The 25,988-nt window shown below is 44.7% G+C and overlaps 1 protein-coding gene across 1 annotated transcript in view; it reads left to right on the top strand.

Annotated features, from left to right (window-relative positions):
* Window positions 1-25,988, top strand: part of CLIP2 (CAP-Gly domain containing linker protein 2) — a 63,492-nt gene that overhangs the window by 25,764 nt on the left and 11,740 nt on the right. The window contains exons 3-10 of the mRNA XM_058817693.1: window positions 3,546-3,670; window positions 9,329-9,542; window positions 11,476-11,673; window positions 13,884-13,987; window positions 15,743-15,803; window positions 19,716-19,820; window positions 22,209-23,153; window positions 25,641-25,698. Coding sequence (XP_058673676.1) covers window positions 3,546-3,670; window positions 9,329-9,542; window positions 11,476-11,673; window positions 13,884-13,987; window positions 15,743-15,803; window positions 19,716-19,820; window positions 22,209-23,153; window positions 25,641-25,698 — 1,810 coding nt within the window. The remainder of the gene's footprint in view (window positions 1-3,545; window positions 3,671-9,328; window positions 9,543-11,475; window positions 11,674-13,883; window positions 13,988-15,742; window positions 15,804-19,715; window positions 19,821-22,208; window positions 23,154-25,640; window positions 25,699-25,988) is intronic.

Here is a 25,988-nt window from a genome sequence, read left to right as displayed (position 1 = left end):
GTATGATGGGAAATCACAGCTCCTGCCTCTCTCAGCTTGGGTGGAAATAGGATCCTTGAGTGGGTGGATGAGTATGGGGGGGAGGAAATAAACCCAGCCATTCATCCCAAAGGAAAGGATGGTTGCTCCAGTTTAGAGGCCAGGTAGAGCCTGCAGGCTCAGCTCTAACCAGAGCAAGCCTCATTTGTCCAGTATAAGGTGCTTACCAAGTTCTTGTTGGCATCACCCAGTAGCAGAGTGGAATAAGCTGATGTGCTGCACACAGAAAGTACTTGCAGGTCCTCAGAGTGTGAAGCAAGTGTCCTGTGTGGGCTCTTTTCCCCCACCCCTTCCATGTTCTTCCCAGAGGAGAGCAGCAGGAGCCTCAGGGCTCTGCTGAGCCTGTCCCCAGACAGGACACAGGAGCTCTGCAGAGGTTTGTCCCTGTGCTGGGCACTTTGTGTTCCCACCTCACCCTCTGCTCAGCAGCCCTGTCTTGTGGAAATGCTTTGAAAATCAATTTAAATGGGTAAATTAGGATGTTAAACAGAAAGGACGGTGTTATCTCTGGATTTCTTCATGGGAATATGATCAAGCGGGTGCCTCAGCCATTGCTGACCCCTGAATGTGTGTGACATGGCTGGGGACAGTCCCTGATGGCATGAAAGGCACAGAGAATTTTATTTTTCTCTTCTTCCTGTGCAGTATTGCAATCAGAGCAATCCCCAGAGGCTATAGGGTGAGGGCAGCTTCTGAGAGGTTCTTGCTTAGAGCAGGAAAGTGCTGTGGGATGAGCAGAGAGCAGACACAGGCTGGAGGGGTGTCACTCTCAGCAGCCACACTGAGATCTGTCCTGCTGCTCATCTGGTAAATAGTTTAAATGATTATTTAGCTCTGTTGAAGGCAGTGTCAGGAAGGATTAGCATCATTGTCTTTTCAGCCCTGGGATACTGATCTGCATCCCATTTTGGTCCATTTGATGGGATAAGAACAGTAAAATGTGATGTCAATGATACTACAATTAGCAGGGAAGGTGTGTGGATATCCTTCCATGACTCCATGGTGCTGCTCTGACTCACCAGTACACACAGACCTGCTGAATATCCTCTGAATATCCTTGGCTTCATTTTGTTGTGAAGGTCAAGCCCTAGACTGTCCCTTGAAGCTACTGGGGATGTTTCACTGGGGAAGGGATGCACTAACTCAAGCTGTGTGCTGCAGCCTCCCAGGACTTGAGGTTGGACCCAGACTTCAGAGCTGTGCTGTTTAGTCCATACAGGTGCAGTTATTTTTAGTCTAGGAAAACTCTTGTTTTTCCTTTACATAAGCAATTTTTTTGGGATTTAGAATTGGTAAATCTAACATTGCTACTCTAAAATACACAAACCCAGAGTTTTCTGGCTCTGTTTTCTGTAGGAAAATAATAATGTGTTGATGCCTTTTAATGATCATTTTAATATTAAGAAAATGAATAATTGCAAGTCATTCAGGATGAATCTGCAAATTTAATTTTAAATTTATTTTTAAGCTTTCTTCCTTGAATTTAGGCATTAGCAGATATGGGCTAGAAAGGTTTAGATCATATGCTAATTTACTTGAAGTATGAACCTTTAGAACCACCCTCCTCCTTTTCTATCTTCCTTTTCTCAGCCCAAGTGTCCAAGTGGGAGTGTTTGGAGCAGAGGCAGCTGCTGCTCAGTGCCACACACTCTCAGAGCAATGATCAAAACACAGCTCCCTGACTTGCCCTCCTCGAGTCTCCTCAGTAAGCTGCAAACTTTAAGAACTTAAAGTGTAAATTCAGGAGAAAAAGGTGTTATTTATTCTTATTTCTGCATGGTGGGGGAAGAAAGCTGTGCTGGAGGATGCCTGGCAGCGAGCTGAGCCCCACTCCCATGCAGTTTGTCAGCACTGTTGCTGTAGGAAGTGAAGATAAAAGTGGAACACCTCTATTTTGAGCAGTTTCTACATCCTGGGAGCAAGCTGAGGAGCAGGGAATGCTTTCCTGGCTCAGCTGTGCTCTTGCTGTCATGTCCCAGTATTGCCCAGAACTATTGGAAAACCTGTCAGTGCAGGTCATGGTTCTTCAGGCAGGGCAGGTATGAGCTGTGCCTGCAGGGCTTAAACTCCTTTGTGGCCTCACAAGCAACTTGGTGCAATTAGTTGACACCTTGAAATATATTTTAATTATATTTAATATCTTGTAGGCAGGCAGTCCCAAAATCACTTTGCAGTTATTGGAAAGACACCTTAAGTGCTGGGAGAACTTGGTGTGAGAACTATTCAATATTGTTTCCATTTTTTGTAACTTCCAGAAAGAGCTCTTCTTAGCTGCTTTAGGCTTGGTTGTTGTTGTTTTTCCCAAAACAACTACAAAAGCAATGACATTTTATGTTTGGTAAAATATAAGATGTTATTGCTTTTATAACAGTTAGATAGAACTCAGTGTGAGAACTATCTGCTGATTTTATCAGATCTGAAACAGAAAATACAGATGTCTGTCTCCCTCTTAAATACCTGTCCCAGCTTCAGTCCCCTTGTGTCAGTGGAGGTGTGGCAGCAGCTCTCTGACCAACACGTTTCCCAGTCATCATGCTGGAAAAAGGCTGCGAAAAGATCAGAGAAAAGAATGAGAAACAATTCTTAACTTGCTGCACCTGTTGTTGTGAACACATGGAATGTGTTATAGAAATTTGTTTACCAAAAGGTGGTTTCTTAATTAGTGATAGTGTTTTAATTAAAGGACCAATCAAGCCCAGTTGTATCATAACTGTCTATAAAAACAATGGGTTTCTTAATAAAAACAGAGATTGATCAGCCTTCTGTGAATTATACAGTCTATAATAATTATTACCTGGCCAGGGGCCTGTTACTACACAGTGCTGCCATCTCTAATCCTCTTCTCTAAACCTCTTGTCTCTGAGCATTCTCTCTCTGGCAGGTCGATGGCACAGACAGGAGTTGTGCGCCCCACGTTGGGCGCCAATTAAAAAATTAAAAATGTGGTGTTACAGTGGTCGGTGCTGCTGCCTGTCCCTTGTCCCCAGCAAGCTTCTCCTGCTGAAAGGCAGGTTGAGTTAACATTCAGGCAATGCAGTCAAACCTCCACTCAACGCTCACCACAGCTGGCTCAGTGATAGAGGCAGGAAAGGCTCTTTTGCAAGGGTTTATTGCAGCAGAGTAACACTGTCACCAAAGGACAAACCGGGGGAAAAGAGAAAACCCACGTGGAGCAGGCAGCTTATAAAGGGGAAGGGATGGGGGGGCAGAGGGGCCTGGTCTCCAGGGGAAGGGGGGTGGCCACCAGGGGTACCAAGCCAGTGACAGGGGAAGGAGAAACCAGAAGAAGTTGTGACACCAAGTCCATGGGGAGACTGTTTTTCCCTTTGGGAGGGATGACTCTGTGGTGAGTAGTTCATGTTTCCAGGGCTGAGGGCTTGGGGATTGACCAAGGGGGGACAGTTTGTGGGATGCTACAAGTGCTGCCATCTCTAATCCTCTTATCTAAACCTCTTATCTCTAAACATCTTCTCTAAACCCTTCTGTCTGAACACCTCTCTCTGCAGGTCGGTGGCACGAAGACGGGAGTGGTGCGCTACGTGGGAGAGACGGACTTTGCCAAAGGAGAGTGGTGTGGAGTGGAGCTGGATGAGCCCCTGGGCAAGAACGATGGGGCAGTTGCTGGCACAAGGTACTGGGTGCCCTGAACCCCTGCACACCTCCTGGGGTGCCTGGGGGGCAAATGCCATCAGCTCCAGGAGGAGAGTTGGGTTTTTTCTTCAAGTTAGGTCTTATGAGCTCTTAGAGGAACCTATCAGACTTGAGATGGCTCAGCTACTTGGAATGGCATAAAATTAGCAGGATGGCTTCTGACATAGTGCTGGAAACAGAAAAGTTTTAATAAAAGGTAAAATAACCAAGCTCTCACAGAGAAAAAGTGAGCTAGGGGCAAGAGTTTCTTGCTCTTGCTAAAAACACTCTACAAAAGCAATTATTTCTTTTGTTCTCTTCTTTTTCTACTTAGGGGGGATTTTTGGCTTCTGTCTAATTAGGTAGCCTTAGGTTTGAGGTGAAGTCTCAAAAGTCTTATTAGGTGTCTTTTTTACCAAATTGAGCAGAGAAACTTCTGGCCTTTTTTTCTTTTCTTAAGGAGACAAAGGATAATTTGGTCACTCTGTCAACATTCATACAGAGAGTTAGGGCTGTGCTTGGTTGGATGTTGTGGGCTGGGAGGAAGAGTCTAATTTTGAGTCTTTTAGGTTTTTGGATAGCCTTGCAGGGAGATCAATACAAACCTCATCACTGGGCCATTTTAAAGCAGGATCAGATAACTTCTGTGAAGGAGGAACCTGAATGGCTTCAGGAAACAGGAGAAAGTAGGGAGAGAAGATAACTTACAGTGGGATTTAATTTTTGCTAGAAACTGATTTTGTTGATTGTATTAGCTCTGCTTCCTTCCACACATTCCTCTCATAAACTTTCTTCTTGTGCTATGTCATCCTGTCAGAACTGCAAAAGACAAAGATTTTACATTCTTTTCTCCTCACTTAATGTTTTATTCTGTTCCCTTCAAATTTCCAGAGAACTGAAAGAACAGTTGGTGGTTGTTTTCTGTCCCTGTACTCATTCTGTAGTGGGATAGGTGTCTGCTGATTGATCTTACCACCTCTGACTCCCTATGCACCTCCACTCTTATTTTCCAACAAAGCCCTTGTTAGTATCTATAAAATGAGGCAGAGACATCTCACAGGCTTGCTGGGAAGCTCCTTCTGTTCTTGTGGAATTTAGTTAATGGAATGACCCAGGCCTTGGATCTTGAGTTTGGTGGTGTTCGAATCTGAATTATACAGCAGCTCTGACCATGCTTCAAATACAGGGGCAACTGATTCCTTGTCCTATACAAGTTCTCCAAGTGGGAAATATTGTTGGTTTCTTGGAGCTTCTGAAGGCAGTCTGGCTTTAGAGGTGAGATTTATCTTTCACAGAATTAACTAGGTCGGGAAAGACCTTTGATATCATCAAGTCCAACCTACAACTTTGAAACTGAGGAACTTAGTTTAGCTGGAACTTCCTGCCCATGGCCTCTTGTTAGATCTCAGGTTCTGTAATAAAGGTTTCTTATGTTGGGTCAGCCTTTTTTTTTTTTTTTTTTTTTGTCCAGCAGGCATGTGCTTTCATTTAAATGAAGAGAAAAGCTGTCTTGTTCAATGTCAGGGCAAGAAAGCAGTAAATGATTGGCAGCAGATGGTGAGTTTCAGCCTGTTCTCAAAATAAAAGAAGCAGGGTGGCAGACAATAAATCATGAAATGAATGCAAGGCTCTGCTTTCTTTATCATACAATTCAAACTATCTGGAAGATTAATCTTCATGGTGCTCAGGAAGTATTTATTGTCTCTGTGTATGTGGAAGGTGTGAAAGGCAGATATGGGTGTAGTGCTGTCTGCCTCTCATCCTCATACCTCTGTTGCTGTGGTTTGGAAATCCAGCTTTTGGAAGTTATCTGTCTTCTGAAACTGCTGCATCTTGGCTGAGGCAGTTCTGCTGTGTGCCCTATCTGCAGAGGCTCCTCCTTTGGTTCACACTGTTCAGAGCAAGGCTGCAGCACTGTCCATGTGTGTCCTTGTGAGCCTCCATCCAGCCTTTGATTTTCTTGTAGCAGGTGCCCATTTAGCAGCAGTGGTTTGGAGAAGCTTGCACAGTCAAACCAAGACCCTTGGTGCATGTTGGCACCCCTGAGTGCCTTCCCTGTGTGCTCTGGCAGCCTGGAATTCTTGAGGATGTGCTGATCTTGTCCTGCCAGGATCTGCCTGGGCAGAGCTGTCCAGAGTCTGCAGGCTGTGCTTTGGTGATGGTTGCCATCTAGTGAGCATTGGCCAGCAAGGCCAGCACTGCCTGCTGCAACTGCAGCAGGAGAATAAACCCAAAACTGCAGCTCAAGGCAGCAGAGGTAGCACAGAGCCTTTGGTGACATTGTTCATCTTTGCTGCCATAGGCAGCTCCACCTGAGTTGGTGGTAAACTGGCTGAAATTTGGGGTGGCTTGTTGGATTATGTCTTTTTCTGGCCCAGAGATGGGGTAACTGAGAGGTGTTTTAAAAACTTTTATTCCATTTTCAGTCTCATGTGAAGGGTAAGACAATACAGATGTTATAATTCACACCATCACAATCAGAAGCCAGCTATTTCCTAATTACAATACACTGTAAGTGTTTCTTGGCTTATCAGCTTTTGCCACACCATGCTGTAAATGCTTTAAAGAAAATAATCCAAAATTACTCCTTGTGGGTCTTACTACAATGCATCTTTCATAGTTCTATTTCTCCAAAGTATCCAGTCTTATTTGTAAGGCCATCATTTGAAACTTGGTTCTAGTTCCATTTCTCTCTCAACAACATCTGCCTTGTTCCATGGCACTTCTAAGTCAGCATTTCTCATCTCAAGGTTTGCACACAGATGCACTGTGTGAGCCGCCTGTCAGGCTTAGAGAATTCTCTATAAATCCATTTCCCACAGTGGGTCAGTGATTTTCCTGCAGGTTCAGGTGTGGATATGCACCAAGGGCAGGCCCTGGGGCTGGGCTTTCCCAGCAGCTGTGGCTCTTCTGGAGGCTGCTGCAGGCTGGGGGTCAGTAGAAGTGGCCCAGGGGACAGGGTGTCACTGTGGGGAGCCCCTGTGTACATCAGATGGTGAAATTCGCATCAGATGGTGCTGATCTGCACTGAGCTTTGCTGCATCTGCTTGTCTGCACAGGAGACTGCAGAGGTGCTGGTGTGGTGTGGTTTGGTGTCAGTTCCACAAAGCCAAGCAAGTTCCATGGACTCATCTCTAGCAATTTAAATATTATCTGCTTATTTTACTCAGCTTCTCCCTTGTTCTCCCTTGTTCCCTTATTTTACTGTTCTCCCTTCTCTCTCTGCCCAAGTCACAGTCTTTGCTCACTAAACTGCCCAGACCTTTTACTTTTGCACTCTTTGTCAGCCTTGGACACTGAGGATTTTTCCATCTATTTCAATGTTTCCTGTGCTGTTTTCCACCTGCAGTTTACATTGCCATCACTTTTCTGCCCTGTTTCCTCTCTGTAATGTAAGTTCTGAGCTCCTCCACACTCACTGAGAGCAGCTTTTGGTTTTCATGTAGATTTTTTTTTTCCTGCCAAGTGGTTTGGACCCAATTCCTGCTTCTGAATTATAAAAGTTAATTGCAACCACTTTCAATCTGTACTGAAAGAAAATGGGCAGACTTAGTGATGCAAGTTTGAACTTGCTAAGAGCTGTCAGAGGCTTTTAAGGGAATTAACATTTGGGATTGTTGTGCAGCCACACTACCAGGCTGTGCTTACAGCAGGCAGAGCTGTGGAAGGGCTGTTGGCCTGCCTGTGCCTACTGGAATTTGGGAAAATGATGCTGAGCAGGGCCTTGGCAGGTTTGCAAGAGGTCAGCCTGTGGTGTGGCTGCTTTTTAAAACCCAAGGGCCTGTGTTGGCAGGAAGTCAATGAGGCTGAGAGATTTGGGGTTGTAGAGGAGTTGTTTAAAGTTTATTATAGAAAAAACATGGATCTGAGCTGATGTTTAAAGTTTAATTTTATTCTCATCTGGCTGGAGATCAGGCTGTTCCCTGGCCTCCCAAGCTCACAGGGGTCTGCGTGTGACACAGCTGTATGGCTGCCAGCTCTTAAAAATAAAAGGGAGTTGGGGAAACAGCTGCTCACATCTGGAGAGAGAGAAAACTTGTGCTAGTAAAACTGGATTTGTCTAATTTAGTCATTAGAACCTGCTTTTTTATATTAACATAGGGCAGATTGTTTTATGAGCCTGCATTTAGTCCTGTTCTTGCTGGGAGGCCTGTGAGGAAGCTCTTGGAGGAGCTTTTTGTGTTGGCTGCTCCCCTGGAATGAGGGGACACCATGCTGGAGCTGATCTGGTTTTTCTTGCTGCAGTGCAGCTGGGCAGCAGCAAATGAACTTTGGTTTATGCTGGTCACTGAGGGAGTTCCCAGGGTTTGACACTGAATTGTGGCTCATTTTTATTCTGGAAGAGGACTCTGGAGACACAGAATCGTTGGGCTCAGTTGTGGAAGAGACCATGCACTGTAATTATCTGGTCCTCCCTTTTCCATGCTTTCATCTTTCCAAGTTTGATGGCATAGGACATAGTTTTTCTGCCACCCAAAGGAGGTGGCACACTCTGGATTTGCTGTAATTGCATTTTTAGCTTCAACGGTTTGAGCTGCTGTTTTGGTAGGAAAGATTTTTACCCTGTGGAACATTTGTACAGAGCTGTGTGATTCAGATCTTATTTGACAGAGTCACAGGGTGGGTCAGGTTGGAAGGGACCACAGTTGGTAATCTAAGTCCAACCTTCCTGCTCAGGAAGGGTCATCCCAGGGCACATGGCCTAGTATTGTGTCCAGAAGGTTCTGGAATATCCCCACACCTTCTCTGGGCAGCCTGTTCAGGCCTTGGTCACTGTACAGGGAAGTTCTTCCGCATTTTTAGCTGGAACTTCCTGCCTGTGGCCTCTTGTCTCATTGCTGAGCTCACAGAGTAGAGCCTTGTCCATCTTCTGACGTCTCCTGCAGACACACTTTACTACATCGCTATCCTCAAAGCAGGGTAAAGAGCACATCCAAGTTTTGGTTGTGAGGAAGCAGTGCTTGTGCTGTGTTTATGTTCTGGGATTTGTGCTCTCCAGGCTCCCAGCTGTGTCTTTCCTGGCATCTCCCCAAAGTGCACAGCAGCTGGTGCTTGGCAATTACCTCAGGTCCCCCTGCTAAAGCAACACAAATGCAAACAGGGAGATTGCCAGTGCTACAAGCAGGAAAGGAGAAGAATCCAACTGCTTGTACACAGGAAAGCAGTTGTTTAGCCAGGAAAAAAGGAGACTCAGAGGTGACCTTATCATTCTCTACAGCTCCCTGAAAGGTGCCTGTGCTCAGCTGGGGTTGGGCTCTTTCTCCAGGCACCACTGACAGAACCAGAGCACACAGCCTCAAGCTGCACCAAGGGAAATACAGGTTGGATATCAGGAAAAAGTTTTTTACAGAAAGAGTGATAAAGTTCTGGAATGGCTGCCCAGGGAGGTGGTGGAGTCCCCATCCCTGGGTGTGTGTAACAAAGCCTGGATGTGGCACTGGGTGCCAGGGTTTAGTTGAGGTGTTGGGGCTGGGTTGGACTCCATGATCTTTAAGGTCTCTTCCAACCCGGGCATTCTGTGAATTCTGTGAAACAATTCCACAGCAAAGGACCTAGAGATGAGCTGTGGGTTTTGTACTGCTTGGCTGTTCCATTCTGCAAGGCTTGGGTGAGTTGGCTGCCCTGCCACTCCTCATCTGGTGCATCTCCTGTGTTCCAGGTATTTCCAGTGCCCACCCAAGTTTGGCCTCTTTGCTCCCATCCACAAGGTGATCAGGATTGGGTTCCCATCAACCAGCCCTGCCAAGGCAAAGAAGAGCAAGAGGATGGCCATGGGGGTGTCAGCCCTGACCCACAGCCCCAGCAGCTCCTCCATCAGCTCCGTCAGCTCCGTGGCCTCCTCGGTCGGGGGCAGGCCCAGCCGCAGTGGGCTGGTGAGTACCTGCTGGGGGTCTCTGCTCCTCTGACACCTTTGTGACCCAACTGAACAAAACAGGAGGGTTGGGGCTTTCTTCCAGTGCAGCTGCTCCTTCACCATTCATGGGGTGAGGGGAATGGAGGGTGGGGCTGTCACCCACATCACAGCTGTCAGAACCCAGGACATTGCTCTGACTTGGGACCCTGGCAGGGGGCTCAGAGACCTTGGCACAGAGTCACAAACACCTGTGCCTTTGATTTTAGCCCATGGAAAAAACAATTAACAACTTTGTGTGAAGATTTACAAGCCACAAGGGTTTGAGGAGAATGTTAGTGAATTTATCACAGGGTGAAAATGTAGAATTTTGGGGTTTTTAGAATGGGGGTTCAGGAGGCAAGATGGAGGAATCTGGGCGTGTCCTGTCTTTCTCCTTCTTTTTCTTGTCCTCCATTTTCTGCTGTGATGGTGGCACTTTTGGATTGGTTTAGAGTAGAGACAAACTGTCTAACATCGGTGATAGGTATTGGAAAATTATTGTAAATAAAGTACAGGTAGTTTTTAGTATAAAAAGATAACACCACCCCAAGGGTGTCAGTGTGCCTCAACCCGACCTGCTAGACAGATCTCAGCAGGTCAGAGAAAGCATGTTATAGATAAGAGAAAATAAACAACCTTGAGAACCAGAACAGAAGAATCCTAACTCCTTCTTTGGCTGCCAGGCTGGAAAATGAGACCTTTTAACACCTCTGGGTTGTCCTGACCACAGAGACTCTGAGACACAGTCTCCCTCCTAGTAAGGGACACCAAGAAGCTGAGACCACTGAAGAGCCCGGAGTGCAATTTGCAGTGGGATGAATCTCAGTTCTGCTGTCAAGAGCAGGTTTATAAGGGATCCCTGCAGAAAAAGGACACTCTTTCCAGTCTCACATGGTCATGCTGCTCCAGCTGTGCAAAGCTCCTGCTGTGCCTGTCTCACTGTGGAGGGTGGCAATGTCCTGGGTCACATGCCTGGGGTTTTGGCAGGTGCTCAAGCAGGCAGAAAGCAGAGCAGGCAGTGATCCTATTAAAAATTCTGGCTCTGCTGTGGTGCTGCTGCAGAACACCCACATCCCTCTTGGCTGGGACAAGGGTGCAGTGTCATTCCTGGGAGTGGATCCAATAACCCCACACTGGTCTCCACTTGAGATCAGCCTACCCAACTGAGCTCATCTTTGGGATTTCATCAGTGCAGGCCATCACTAAAATGTACCTAAGAAGGCAGAGGATAGAATGCATGATAATTTTCCCTGACCCAGTTCCCACCCCATGTTGTGTCCTTTGGGAGATGCTGTGTTCACTGCAGTGCAGAAGAGAAATTGAGCTTGTGAGCATTGTCCAGATGTTTCTCAGACTTCACCTCCCCTGTAGGGCCCAGAGCTGGAGCAGCAGCTCTCCTCAGCTGAACAAATGATAATTAGGTTAGCAAATCCCAGGTTTAACAGGGGACTTCAGCTGTTCTGGGCTGGAAAGGACACAGCTTTACCCTGTCACTGACATATTTTATGAAAATCCTTTCACTAGGATTTTTCTCCTGAGAAGCTGAGAAGCCTCAGAAAAGAAATGTAAACAATAATTATCTGATTGCTTGGAATGTGGTCTGGAGATGGTTTATCCATAGGTGCATCTTTGATTGGTCTCATGTGGATTATTTTTAATTAATGGCCAATGACAGCCACTGTGTCGGACTCTCTGAGTCTGTAATGAGATTTTATTATTCATTCTTTTCTAGCTTTCTGATGTCTCCTTTCTCTTTCTTTAGTATAGTTTTAATATATCATTTTCTTTTAATATAATATAGATCATAAAATAATAAATCACAAAACATGGAGTCAACATTCTCATCTCCTCCCTCGTCCTGGGGACCCACAAACACCTCCACATTACCCCATCTCTTTTTACCTCTTTCTCAGCTGACAGAGACCTCGTCTCGCTATGCCAGGAAGATCTCTGGCACCACAGCCCTGCAGGAGGCCCTGAAGGAGAAGCAGCAGCACATTGAGCAGCTGCTGGCAGAGAGGGATCTGGAGAGGGCAGAGGTGGCCAAGGCCACCAGCCACATCTGTGAGGTGGAGAAGGAGATTGCCATCATGAAGGCCCAGCACGAGCAGGTAGGAGGTGACAGCTGTTAAATGTCTGAATATTTGATATCCCCTGGATGTGTCAGATCTTAATGTTACTGATTCATTTAAAAAATACAGATATTGATCTAGTACTGATATCCAACTGTGACGGACAAAAACTCTTTAACCGTTTAAAGTTAGAAAGTGTGTGTTCATTGTGGGATAACTCCCAAATACACACTGCCATTTACAGGTGATTACAGAGTCTTTTTATCTATACAAGTATTGAATACCCAAAATACAAATACATATTCATCACTTTGGTACATCCCATTCCCTGCCCCATATGGTAATTACTTCAAAGGCCATTAAGCATGACTAGTTTGTTCCTTGAAATGGGTTGGTGGTCCCTTTCATGGGAAAGAGTCCCAAAATGAGGAAGTAAAGGAAATCTTCCTCATTCTGACCTTTTAACCTTCTCAATGCAAATATGACAAATGACCCCGTGGTAGAACTCCCATTCCCATCCTCAACTGGTTTCAGAACACAGGAGGCCTACAATTGTCTTATGTTCCTAAAAGCTATTTATAAGTTTCTATATTCTTCATTATAAATCCAGCTAACCAAACATTATGTTGACAAGCAATCAGTTATTAGTTAACTACTAACTCTTAACTTCATCAAGGCTTATCCATTTACTTTAATTAACTCCTGTAAAGCTTATCTCTAACTAAAATCTTAGCTCCTCTAAAATCTCTAAATTCCTTAAAGTTTGTGTCTCCTTACCACTGTGTGTGAAACTGGGGCTCTGAATTTCTGCCTCTGTTGTGGTGAGTTAAGCTGAGGTGTGTTATAGTTGCTTCTTTGAGCCTGGTCTTATAAGCTCTCAGAGGTCTGTAACACACCCAAGATAGCTTAGCTACCCTTAGAAGCATAAAAATCAGCAAGATGGCTTTTGTTTCAGTGTTAGAAACAAAAAAGTTTAATAAAAGAAAAAATGACAAACAAACAAAAAAAACCCCAAGCCAAGTGCTAAAGATTCTTGCTCCTGATAAAACACTTCCCAAAAGCAATTAGTTTCTTTGTTACATTCTTTTTCTAATAAATTGCCCAAGCTGGACTTTTCGACTTTTCAGCTTCTGTCCAATTAGCTGTCCTTAAGTTTGAAGTCCCCTAGGCCTATAAAGTGACTTTTTCACTTAATCAAAACCAGAAATTTCTGAGCTTCTTTCCTTTTTGAAAGGACAAAAAATACTTTTGTCACTCTGTCAACAAAAACCCCATTCCTATAGAGGCTCTTTCTCCTCCCTCCCAGTGTCACATGTGCTGTCCCTGCCCTGAGCCAGGAGCAGGGAAAGGGCTGTGCCAGATCAGAGGCAGCAGGCAGTTTGTGTCTGCTGGATCAATAAATTCCAATGCTGAAATGCAAATTTGTTCCCCTCAGCCACTGAATCTGGCTGTGGCTGGGACTGCATTGCGGTGATTTTATGGTGCTGAGGGCATCAGCCCAGCTCATATGCCACTGCTTTCCCACCAGAGAGGATGCTTTTATAACATTACTAAAGGCAGGAAATCTGGAAGGAAAGCAGGCTGATCATATTAGGTTGGTGTTTGTTTGTTGCACAAGCATTTGTACAGAGGATATTTTATGTATTAAAATGCTTAAAGAGAGTTGTGTCTGTGCTATTTGTCAGTATGTGGTTCTTCATTGTCTGCTGCTGTCCGAAATTCTTTACTCATGCTTTTAAAGCCAAGTGAGCTACCTGGGAGCAGGGATGGCACTGTATTTTTGTGTGGTGGGTCACACCTGCCTGTCAGATATGCAGGAGAAATTGGGAAATCAGCTGCAAGCTGACATTCTTCTTGTGTATTTTGTTTTCCAGTAATTATCAGTAACAAATGAATTAACAGAAGTCTGAAATCCCTCTTTTGCTTCGTGACTAGGCTGAGTTGCACTGGCAACCTCTGACCAGATTTTCAGAACTTTTCAGGCTTCAAGTTCTTAACTCTAATCAGAGCTGGAGTCTCCAAAAGGGTCAGGTCAGAGAGGCACTGAAGGATGGATCCTTTCCAGCTGCTGGAGATGGAGCTGTTTTTGTTGTCTTGATCCCTACATCCTGAGCTCTTTGGAAAATGTGCTGTTAGCACAGCATCCTCTGAAACAGATCATCAAAACTTTCTGTTCCCTAGTTCTGAACAGCCTTGAACTACTTCAGGCATGGCTAATTTTTGTGTCTTGGGCTCGTTTTTTGCTCCAGTATGTCACAGAGGCAGAAGGAAACCTGCAGCGAGCACGAGCCTTGGTGGATGGGATGCAGAAAGAGAAGATTGAGCTGCTCAACCAGCTGGAGGAGGAGAAGAGGTAAAGCAGGAATGGAGGGGTGTGAGGGAGGTGAAGTCATGTGTGGACAGTGCTAAAGGCTTTGGATGGTTTTGCCTTAAGAATACACATACATTTGTGAAATAAAAATAGGGTCATAAACAGGCACGTGCACCTTGGGCCATCACAGACCCTCCTGTACAACCTGGATTTGCTGAGGTCCCCTTCCTCTCTTCCATTTATGATGGGCTGATCTTGAGGATGTTCTTTGTGAGGAAGGGAAGCCAAACTGAGTGCAGCCTCACTGCAGTGTGATTCACATGCCAGAGGCCCCCATCCATGCAAATCTCCTGGTGCACACATTTCCTCTCTGGATCAGAGTGATCTGCATGTCATTCTTGGAGTCCAGGTACTCCATGTGTATAATTAAACTCTTCAGTGGGAATAGGAAAACATTGATGTGTATTAAATAACTGAAAACAGTGTTGATTTCAATTATTGATGCTCCTCCTGAGGATGAAATGTTCTTTCATGCATGTCTCCCCATAGTCCTGGTAGGCAGCTGACTTTCCCAGCTCTAGGAGGCCCTTTAACCCCAGACAGCTGAGTTTTCATCTAAATATCAACAGATGCCTCCCTCCTCTAATTAGAGGAGGTTTAGACAAGGAAGCTTGTTTATGAAGAGAGTTATGTACACTCCCAGCTATTTTTATCTGTAACAGACTCATAGTCCTGATATCTGGATGCAAACTAAACATCCTCAGCCTTTTTCTTTATAATCAGTAAAGAGAAAATGAGGGATGAATCTAGCAGAAAATGGAATTATTTTCTACTGATGCTGGCTTCTGCCTTCCAAAAGAGAAGCATTTCCTTGGCATGTCTGTGTTAATGTGTGTGGTTTTATTGCATTTATGCATGACTGGCCTGTAAACTCTGTGGGGAAGGCTCTTCTGTCTGCCAGGGTAACTCACAGTTCCCCACCCTCTGCCAAGGAGGCAGAGGATCCCATTCCATTCCCTTGGGATATTTTGTATGGATTTGGCACAGGAATTGCCCGGTGCTTGCATAACAAGGTTTAAATAATCCGAAACCTTGCTTTGCTTGTTTTTAGGCTCCTGTGTCAGAGAACAGTAATTATGTGTCTGAGGGGATGCACTTTACAAAAAGGCCACCTTTGTGTCTGGAAAGCTGCTTGTAGCTGTCCTGCTCTATGGGACTTGCTGCTCAGTTTCTGCTGAGCTTTTGTATTCAAAGGTGATCTGAATCCCTTTCAGACTTTGATTCTGCAGGCCACGATGTGATTTTTTAAATATTGTGTGGGTGGTTTTAATTTAATTTTATTTATTTTATAATAAATAGGGAAGGGTGGTTGGTGCATGCATCCTCCCCTTTGAGAGCAGCGAATTGTCCCTTTGTAAGCTCCAAGTGTTTCAGCCTGGCTGTGTAATTATGGCAGTGGGACCAACCCTGGTCCCACTGCCATAATTTTATCCACCCAATTAAATTTATAAATGTATATATAATACATTCCTAAATTTAATTGGGTGAATAAAAGCTTGTCAGTAATTTTTTGGCCAGCTTTTCCATTTGTTGGGAATGGCCTCTCCATTGATGGTTGCAGTGATCCACAGAACTTGGTTAACAGTGATGTGGATTGGCTGCTGAGACAGAGGTGCTGAGCTGAGAGTTCTGATTGCTCTGTTGTCCCTTCTGATTGCTCTGTGTGTCCCTGTCCTTCTGATTGCTCTGTGTGTCCCTGTCCTTCTGATTGCTCTGTGTGTCCCTTTCCTTCCCCAGGAAAGTGGAGGACTTGCAGTTCCGTGTGGAGGAAGAATCCATTACAAAAGGGGATCTGGAGGTAATTCCTTATGATCTTGCCAAAATGTGGGATCCAGAGTTGCAAAAATTACTCTGGATGTGGTAGAAATTACTCACTTGAGTAATTTCTGCCACCTTTTGGTCCCCTCTAACAATACTTTCCTGATGTGCTGTGTGATTTACTGCTGTGAGCTGTGAGGGTTGTTCTTTGCTGTGGTGCCCAAGGGCTGCTCACACCTGGGGCTGCCTGGAGTTCATCTGTCACTCTGAGTCGCCAAACCATGTGAAAATCTGTGTCTGAATGTGTTGAACTTACATTTTTCCACCCTAGAAATGAATTGACAGTTCAGTTCCTGTCCCTGAGGTGTCCTGCTCTCAGCAGCTCATGGGCACATGGAGTCTCCTGAATGGATGCTGTTTAATTCCAGCCAAAATGCTGTTTATGCTGAGGTATCCTCATGTGGAATTCACTGCCTGGAGTGTGGGTTTGGCACTAGGTTTTGATAATATTTGGGTTTTTGAATCCACATCTTTTCCTTCCCCCCCCCCCCTTCAGGGGTTAAATAAGGCACATAAAATACAGAGCCATCTGAATATAAATGGCATTTATGTCACCATCTGTAAATACATGTACAATGCTGTTTTGCAAGCATAAAACATGGATTTTTAAAAAAACTTCTGTTTCTATAATTTGTACAAAACTTGCAAGCCTTGCTTTATTGTAGGGAAGGGCAGAAAATCCTTAAACCCTGCCCCTGGGAAGGGCTGTTGTTTGGAGATGCTGTTGCAGTAAAAATTGTGCAGGCTGGAAGGGATGCTGGGATGAAGTGATGTTGGCCCTTGAGTGGGAGGCTTTTCCATGGGGAAAAGGGAACAGAAAATCTTTCTGTGGAAGCAAGGCTCTGCTCTCCAAATGTAAATCAAGGGAGTTTTTTGTCTGTTTAGCTTTAGGAGTGCCAGGTTAGTAACAGCCAGAAATGTCAAGGGCCCCGCTCCTGTGCTTCACTGTCACTCATAGCAACAAAAGCCCAGGAAAATGGGAAAACTGGGAAATGGACATATTGCTGTGGCTGTGATCCTGTTGGCACAAACCTCTCTTCTTCATCCAGAAGCTGAAGTAGATGTTTGACAGGGTGTAAATCAGCAGTGCACTGCTAGCAGACCTTTGTGGGAGCACAGCAAGTGCAATTTCTGCCTGTTGTGTGGAGCAAAATCAGATTTCAGTTCATCCCTGAGCTGACAGCTTTCCCACAGTGCCCTAGGGAAGGGTGGTTGGTGCAGGCATCATTCCCTTTGGGAGTAGTGAATTGTCCCTTTGTAAGCTCCAAGTGTTTCAGCCTGGCTGTGTAATTATGGCAGTGGGACCAGGCTTGGTATATTTGGATTTTTATTTTTTTTAAAGCCACCATGATGATAAGCTGCTATGGGTAAGGGCTCCCATTCTCAGTTTGGGACTCATAGTCTTGAATTCAATTTTCTTTTGGGCTGGGAAGGAATTGTTTTGCAATGGGGATATGGCCAAGCTTTCAGCAGGACATTATGGTCCTGTCCTCACTTCCATGCTGGTCTGTACAAAAGGACAAATAATTTAGGAATGCTTGATTTCCCCTGACCCAGGGAACTGGCATGCTCTCCATGAGCCAAGCATCAGTCCCAGCACAGGCTTGGCTGGGGCCACATTTCACACCTTGTCTGCCTGATTTGCATGTCCAGACTGAATGATTGACCCACCAGAGTTAATTCTCACCTTCCTGCTTTTTTGTGGAGACAGTTAAGCTTTCCAGAAGCAAGTAATTAACTTGAGAGAAAAAATGTGAAGGTAAAGAGAGATCAAGGTTTTGGATTCTGATAGAGCAGCTGTGGATTCAGCCCTGAAATGTAGTTATGATTTCAACCCAGTTTTGATCCTGCTTGGCAGCTGATGCTGTAGTGATTTGGGAGATGAAAAACAAATGCAGGAAAAGCTTTCAAGAGCTTTGAAAGTTGAAAAGCTAATGTAGGAAAAGCTTTCAGGAAAGACTTTTTGTGGTGGAAAACCATAGTTTACAGGAAGTATTATCCTCATCAAGGAACTCTCTCAGGCTCATCTCCTGCATCCTGCAGCATGCCTTGAATGCCAGTGGGAAGTCAGTTTATAGTTTGTGAACAGTAATTTAAGGCTAATAGCTACAAATAAATCTGAAATTCATATCTGGGCTTCCTCAAAGTGCAGGGAAACTTTGGATGTGAGGTTGTGACTCATACTGGCTAGTACTAGCAAACAAATTTACATAAAATAACACAGGATTGAATGTAAACCTAAGATTTAAGGACTGTAAAACAGTTAATCTAATTTTTTCTATGGTTTTTTGTTTGTTTTTTTCCCCTCTATTATCAGCTGTTATTTCAGAGTTGGAAAATAACAGGATTAATAGATACTGAGCAAGAATATCGGGTGGGACTGAGAGCTTGACTGGGCACTTGTGTTAACCTGGAGAGAATCTCTGTGAGAAGTCCAGAGATAAGTTTTGTAATAGGTCAGCAAATATCTGATGTGCTGTTATATAATTCAGGGTTTTGATAATATTTGGGTTTTTGAATCCACATCTTTTTCTCCCCTCCTTCAGGGGTTAAATAAGGCACATAAAATACAGAGCTATCTGAATATAAATGGCATTTATGTCACCATCTATGATTACACATGTACAATGGTATTTTGCAAGCCTAAACCATGGATTTTTTTTAAAACTTCTGTTTCTAGAATTTGTACAAAACTTGCAAGATTTGATTTATTGTAGGGAAGGGCAGAAAATCCTTAAAACTGGCTCCAATAGAAAGAGGGGGGAAGCAAATAATTATATGGAAATTGAAGGGCAAAAAATGGGGATAAAAATGGTTCTGAGCAGGTTTGTTTGCTTTTTGCTAGATTAATTTTTTAACTTGATAGGTTAATTAAGTTTAGTTCTAAGGAAAATGTGGGTTTTGTCAGCTAAAAAAAAAGTGAAGGCCAGAGTGTGCATGCACCTACCTGTGTCTCCTCTCTTTCATTTATAGGGAATTTTACATGATTTTACAGTGGTGATTGTGGATTGCTGAGCTTTGCTACCAAGTGCAGCTTTATGGTATTTCAGCTTTAAAGTGAAGGGCACTGAAGCAATGCCCAGAGCCAGTGCTCCTGGATTTGGGTAGATAACATGAGCTTCTTGTGCTTAGATGAATCATTTGTCAAAAAAAAAAAAACCAAAAAAAACCCAAAAAACCAAAAAAACAACAACTTTGAAAACAAATCACCAACCAACCAACCAAAAAAGTTCTGTTTTCTTGTGCCAAAATTAGTAGAGTCGTACCGTACAGAAGTCACTTTGAAATTCATGTCAGGCCTGCTCAAACTGAAAGCACTGATTTACAGAACAGGGTGGGATCTCAATTCCCTGATCTCTTCAGTGCAGTGTGTTTTTTGTTTTACAACATGCCATGTACAGTATGACCTGGGGTTTTTTTCCCATTTAGTGTAGGATTCACAGAATCTCCAGAGGAAAAAGAGGATGGGAGCTTCCAGCTCTTTTCAGTCTGCCTTGTGACTCTTCTTGAGGAAAGATGTGGAGAATCATTGCAACATCCTTGCATTATCTGTTTGTACAAGGGCCTTGTACTGGTGGGGGAGCTTTGCTTTTTAGGAAGTGTCTCCAGTTGATGCAGGAAGACACTGGAGCAGAAGGATGTTTTCCCATCACAGTTTCACTTTTCTTGTGAAGAGCCATTACCAGTACCATGTAAAATCCCACAGGGACCATTTCCTGTTTGGTTGGATTTTTCCTCCCTGTCTGGGTGTTTATTCTCTTCCTGTTGTGAACAGCCTTTCCTTGTCTTGTTCTCTGGAGATGATGTTGCAGCCTTCTCTCTCCCCCTCTCTCTCTCTCTCTCCCTTCCCTGCTCCCCTCTCCACTGTTCTTTTCTCTCTCTGTGTGAGCAGACTCAGACGCAGTTGGAGCATGCCCGAATTCGGGAGCTCGAGCAGAGCCTGCTGTTTGAGAAGGCACAGGCTGAAAAACTCCTCAGAGAATTAGAGGACACCAGGGTAATGCACCCTCACCTGCCCTGCCTGCAGACAGCGCTTGCACTGCCCTGGTGCTCATCATGCCTTGCTTTGGGTTTCTTTCTTTTGGTTTTTGTGGGGTTGATTGATTTTGGCTTGAACTTAAGCTTCCTTGATTTTGTTTGGTTTTTTGTTTGCTCTCTTTCCCAGAAATAGTAGTATGATATGATTTCTAGCTTTGCTTCTCTTGTGGGGAGCTTGTTTCTCAGATTGAGCTTGCTTCTCTGCCCCACACCATCTGACACATGAGCTCCTACAATTCATTTTTCAATTAACATATCCCAATAATATCCTGCACAATTCATTCTGCCTTGAGCTCCCCCCAGGCTGTAAGAGGAAATAACATTGCAATCAACATTCCAGTCTCCCCTGCCAGTTGTGGGAGCTGCCATCTGAAGGGGAAGGTGCTGGTGGATGCAGCTGGGCCCACTCTGATCCTTGGCCATGGACAATAGGACAGATTGCCCAGAGGAATCCTAAAAGCAGCCAGATGTGGAGAGGGCTTTTTCATGCTGGTGTGATGTGGGAAGCAGCAAACTTGCTGCAGTGAGCAGTAATGGGTTTGAGAGCTGTACAAAACATAAATGGGAGGTTCTCCAAAAGGTCTGGATGGTCTGAAGCCCCCTGTGCCCATCTGAAATAATGACCTGCAGCCTCCTGGGCTGATGGCTGCTGGGCAAATGGCAATTGAAATGTAGTGAAATCCATCTCTTGGAGTTTGGCTTGGTTTCCTTCTTTCTTTTGCCTTTTTCTAATGTTTCATCCTCTTCTCCATCCATAGTGGCAGCACCCTGTATTCCCTGTGACTCACAGGGAGTTCAGCTCTGCCAGGTTACATTCAGATGGCAAAACATGGACCCACAGCCCTTAAGCTCAATGTGTACCATGGCCATATTTATTGTCTTGCATCCTCTAGCCTCCTTTGTTATTTTGACTTTGCTAATAAACTCTAACAAGCACTCATATGTAAAAATCCCTTTTCCTTTTTACACCAGGGTAAACAAATTCTGTTACAGAAGAGAGGTTTGCAGGCTGAGGATTGCTGAGCAATAAAGGAAACATGATATGCTTAATGCTGGTTTTGATGCTTGTGAAATTCCTGCATGTGCAGTCACATCTCCTCTGTGCATCATCTGGCAAGATGCCTGGTCTGGAAACATAATGCCCATCCAGGACATTATTTTTCATAAACCACTGTTGCTCCCTAGTGAATTTCAAGGTTATTTCCAAGGTGTTTTTCTGTGGAAAGCAAGAGGTTTGTATTAGGAAAAATAAATTGTAATTGGCACAGACATAACTGTGAGTTGTCAGTGCTGGTTGCCTGTCACTATAGGGCATGAAACACAACGTGCACACCGCTGCTCTCAGGGTGAAAAAAGGGAAGTTCATTTTCTGCCTCTACATTTATAGATTTCTAAAAGTGACAGCGCATTGGAGGGTAAAACTGCCACCTCTCCAATGACACTAGACAAACCAACAGTCTATCAAATTTCTCCTCTCTTGCCCTGATTTTTTAAGATTTTCTAAGGCTTCTAATGTTTATATTCTTGTAATGAACTGTCTCACACACTTTCTGTAAATAACATATTGTTTTGCATTCTTTCATAGAAGAAATTTGATAGACTGTTGGTTTGCCCAGTGTCATTGCAGAGGTGGCACTTTTACCCTCCAATCCACTGTCACTTTTTGGAAAACTATAAATGTTAGAGTCAGAAAATAAACTTCCCTTTTTCTTCACCTTGAAAGCAGCAGTGTGTGTGCTCATGTTGTTTTGTGTCCTATAATGACACTCCTCCTCCATAAAAGAATGCAAGACAGTAAGTTATTTACAGAAAGTGTGTGAGAAAGTTTGTTACAAGAATGTAAACATCAGAATCTATGATTTTAGAGAATCTTAAAAAATCAGGGCGACAGTTATTCTGGTGCAAAACTGTGCTCAGGTTGATGTCGTTATAGGACACAAAAGAACACAAGCTCACACCGCTGTTCTCAAGGTGAAGAAAAAAGGGAAGTTTGTTTTCTGACTCCAACATTTATAGTTTTCCAAGAGTGACAGTGGATTGGAGGGTGACAGTGCCACCTCTCCAATGACACTGGACAGACCAACAGTCCATCAGCTTTCTCTTCCTCCATAAAGGAATGCAAAACAATGAGTTATTTACAGAAAGTGTGTGAGAAAGTTCACTACAAGAATGTCAACATCAGAAGGCTTAGAAAATCTTAAAAAATCAGGGTGACAGGTGGGAGGGCACCAGGTGCTCTCCACCTCTTCCTTTGATGCATTTTGGATTTATTTCCACTGGAGAACTCTTGCTGGGGGGAAGGTGTGGCGATGAGGGGTGCACTGACCTTGCGTTTGTGGTGTTGCAGCTGACCACGGTGGCGGAGCAGTCCAGGATCCTGCAGCTGGAGGAGGAGCTGAGCCTGAGGCGCAGCGAGGTGGACGAGCTCCGGCAGTGCCTGCAGAGCTCGCAGCAGGCAGAGAGCCCCGAGCACAGCCTGGGCCTGCACTCAGAGGCCTTGAGGCTGAGGGATCAGCTGCTCTCTGCCAACAAGGAGCACCAGAAGGAGAGCAGCCAGCTGAAGGAGAAGTATGAGAAGACGCTAAAGAAGTACCAGCAGGAGATGGAGAAGCTGAAGTCTGTCAATGAGAAGTACTCGCAGGAGATTGTGGACTTAAAGCGTAAAGTTCAGCAGGCCACTAATGAGAACATGGGGCTCATGGACAACTGGAAGTCCAAGTTGGACACGTTAGCTTCTGACCACCAGAAGTCTCTGGAGGACCTGAAAGCCACGCTCAACTCAGGCCCTGACACCCAGCACAAGGAGATTGTGGAGCTGAAGGCAGTGGTGGAGAGTATAAAGCTGGAGCACCAGCTTGAGTTGGAGAACCTGAAAGCAAAGCATGACATCGAGACAGCTGTCCATATAAAGGAGAAAGAGAGTCTCAAGCTGAAGCTGCAGGAGGCTTTGGAAGAAGTGGAAAAAAGCAACAGCAACTGGAAAATGCAACTGGAAACCAAAAGCAGTCAGCACCTTCTTGAGCTCCAGGATGTGAAGGACAAGTGTCGAGATGCTGAGCTGAGGGTGCATGAACTGGAGAAACTTCATGGTGAATACACAGATCAGACAGAAGCAATAGCTTTCTTGAAAGAGCAGATATCTTTGGCTGAAAAGAAGATGTTGGACTATGAAACATTACAGAAAACAGAAGCCCACAGCAAACAGGAAATCCAAAGATTGCAGGAAAAAGTGCTTGTCTTAGAGAACAAGCTGCAGTCCATGGAGGCCCTGCATCCTTCTCAGCATGCAAATGTATGACTTGGGGGTCATTTTGCTGTTTATTATCACTGTTGGTAACTCCTCAGCCACTGCCTTGTGCAGTTCTCTGAGGCTTCAAATATCTGGATGGTTTTTTCTTCCACTAACAGTGTTCTTTCTGCACTGCATCTCCAGGCTGAAGGTGTCAGTCCACTCTAGAAAGCCAATGGGACAGTGGGACAATTAGGAAAAGGAGCAAGTGGGGCCACAGCTGGGTTTGGAGGCTGCTGTAGGAGCAGACCAGCACTGTCATGGTTTGTCAGGGTGGGCTCTCATGCTGAGCAAGCATGTTCTGAGCTGGAAAGCCATCATTCCTGCAATGCAGTTGAATTTATTCTCTAATGAATTCCTGCAAGGAGCTGCAGCAGCCTTGGTGTGCTGTTGGGCAAGGCTCTTTGGGGATGCCAGGAGGACAGGGTGGAAAAAGAGTCAGCCTTGCTCAGCACCTGGAGCAAGAGAGGTGCAGTGAGTGGCTGCACTGTGGGATGGGTGAGGCTGTGTCAGCAGCAGGGCAGGGGCTCCACAGCACATGTGGGAGACAGGGAAATGCTGCTGTTGAGGGTTAGAGTGGAAAAGATGCCAGAAAGGGTCAGAATGGCACCAGAATGGGGAAATAAAATGCCTGATTGAATATGAGACCAGGGAGGGCTGAAATAAGAGCAGTCATATGAAGGGGTCAATTTACTGTGGCCTTTGTGTCTAAGTCACCTTGTTGTTTTTGGTTTTTTTTGTTTGAGTATATGCTACAGGATGCATTATCCTGCCCTTGTGTGTGGCACAAGGGATCATGGCTGGTTCTGCACTATAGTGAGCAGGGAGATTGCTACTCATGGGGGACTGGGCCCCTATTTGTGTTTGGATTTTGCATGAGAAATGAGGAAAAACCCAATTTTCATCCTGTGGGGATGCAGAAAATTAAAATAAGCTGTAGAATGTGCACATTTGAAGAATACTGCGTTGAAATTTCAGTGGTGATGTAGTTTCTGTTCCAGAGAGAGATGCCAATGAAATTAATTCAATGCCTGTGTTTAATTTCCCAACATGAGCAGCCCCACTGAAAGCAGTTGCACCTCCAGGGAGCAAAGTCAAGACATGAATTCCATGTTGTCCAAGTCAGAACTGCACACCTTGGAAATAGGCACACAGAGGACAACAGAGGCAAAGGCCAAGGAGGAATCTCCAGCATTAATGGTGTTTGAAGGGTTGCTCCAGGATGTTTCAGCCAATAAGGACAGTTGGGAACAATAAGTACAGCCAGGACTCTGGGAAAAAGGAGTTGCTATTACAACATGTAACACATTATAGCCAATATTCAAACAGGAATGAATGGAAAGGGAGCTGGAGTCTTGTTCCTGAGCCCTTTAGATAAATGGAAGGGCTCTGGGGGATATCAATACTGGATTAGAACCAGGGAAGTCTTAAAGTAATTATTTCAGCTATGTGTCAATTAAAATCAGGAGAATATGGGAAGAAATGCATGGGTGAAAGCCTTTGAGTATCATGGAGCAAGTTCTATTTAAAATTGTCTTAGTTAATTTAAAGTAACTGCAGTATTCACTGTCCAAGTTATTTTAAACAAGCAAAGGTTTCTTGTGACAGCCTTTCCTAGACCTTCAAGGGAGAGCCACAACTGCTTCCCAGGAGCAGTTAAATAGTTTTTTCCATACCAAAAGTACATCAGAAAACATATTTCTGCTCTGAGGGTTCTCCTGCTTCTGTTTGCCTTGTCCCACAGCCCAGAGTTCAGAGAAGTGGCCTTGGGGCTCTTGGTGGCCACAGCAGCTGCTGGCTCTGGGCATGTGCTGAGGAACCAACAAAGGCTGCTGGATGGGGAGAGGTGTGAAGGGCTCAGGTGTGGCCTCTGCCACAGAAAGCTTGGCATTGGAAGCTCTGTAGTCTCTGGCTTTTCATTGCAATATAGAAAAGAGGATGGGGGAAAGCAGAATCCCATGTATGGACACAGCATTTGCTTTGTTATTATTTTTATGAATGCATTAGTTCTTTAATAAATTACTATTTTACCAACCTTTTTATAACTTTGGGCACAGCTAGGTTCTGCAGAAGTTGAGGAGCTTGCTGACTGGTAGGTGTCAAGCTGCATGCTGAGGGCATTTGCAGTTGGGTGTTTGCTGAGATTGCCCAGAGGTGCCTGGTCAGGGGTACAGCAGCTCCTGCATCCCTGTGTGTGTGCAGGGCTGAACCAGAACCTGGGGGAGAACTCGAGCTCTGCCCCCTCCTGGGTGAATCCTGCAGGTGAGCTCACCTGGGAGCTGTGTCTGGGCACTCTGGGCAGCCTCAGGAGTGCCCAGCTGGACAAGTGGCTCCTCAAAAAAGCCTTTATTTCCCTCTTGGGAAGGATGTAAAACATCCTAACTTGGACATGAGATGCCTTCTGCTTTGGATGGGGCTTTGTGGTTGTTAACTTCTGCTTATCTTTGGGTAAAGGGTTAGTTTATATCTTACATTTTACATTTATTCCAGATGATTGAGACTAATGATATTTCAGAAGAAAAGATAAAGATGAAGGAGACTATGGAAGGTATGAAACTATTATATTTACCATGTTCTAGTGACTTGTACACTTTCTTCCAGCTTTCTGCTCTTGCAGGGATGACTGCATGGCAGGGGTTTAGGAGGACATTTCTTCTATCAAAATTTGCCCAATGGCTTTTGTTGTCTGGATTTGTTTTTTCCTTCTAATCAAGCTGAGCATATGCAAGGGTGGATGTTTTTACCTGTGTTAGATACTCTCCATGCAGATGGTGCAGGCTGGAGACAGATCTGGGGAAATAGGTGCATTTCCATTGCTTCACTGATTTTCACAGCAGG

This window comes from Ammospiza caudacuta, chromosome 20 (assembly GCF_027887145.1).
Source record: "Ammospiza caudacuta isolate bAmmCau1 chromosome 20, bAmmCau1.pri, whole genome shotgun sequence".
Taxonomy (NCBI): Eukaryota; Metazoa; Chordata; class Aves; order Passeriformes; family Passerellidae; genus Ammospiza; species Ammospiza caudacuta.
Note: the sequence above shows the minus strand (reverse complement) of the source record. Positions and strands in the feature narration are given on the sequence as shown.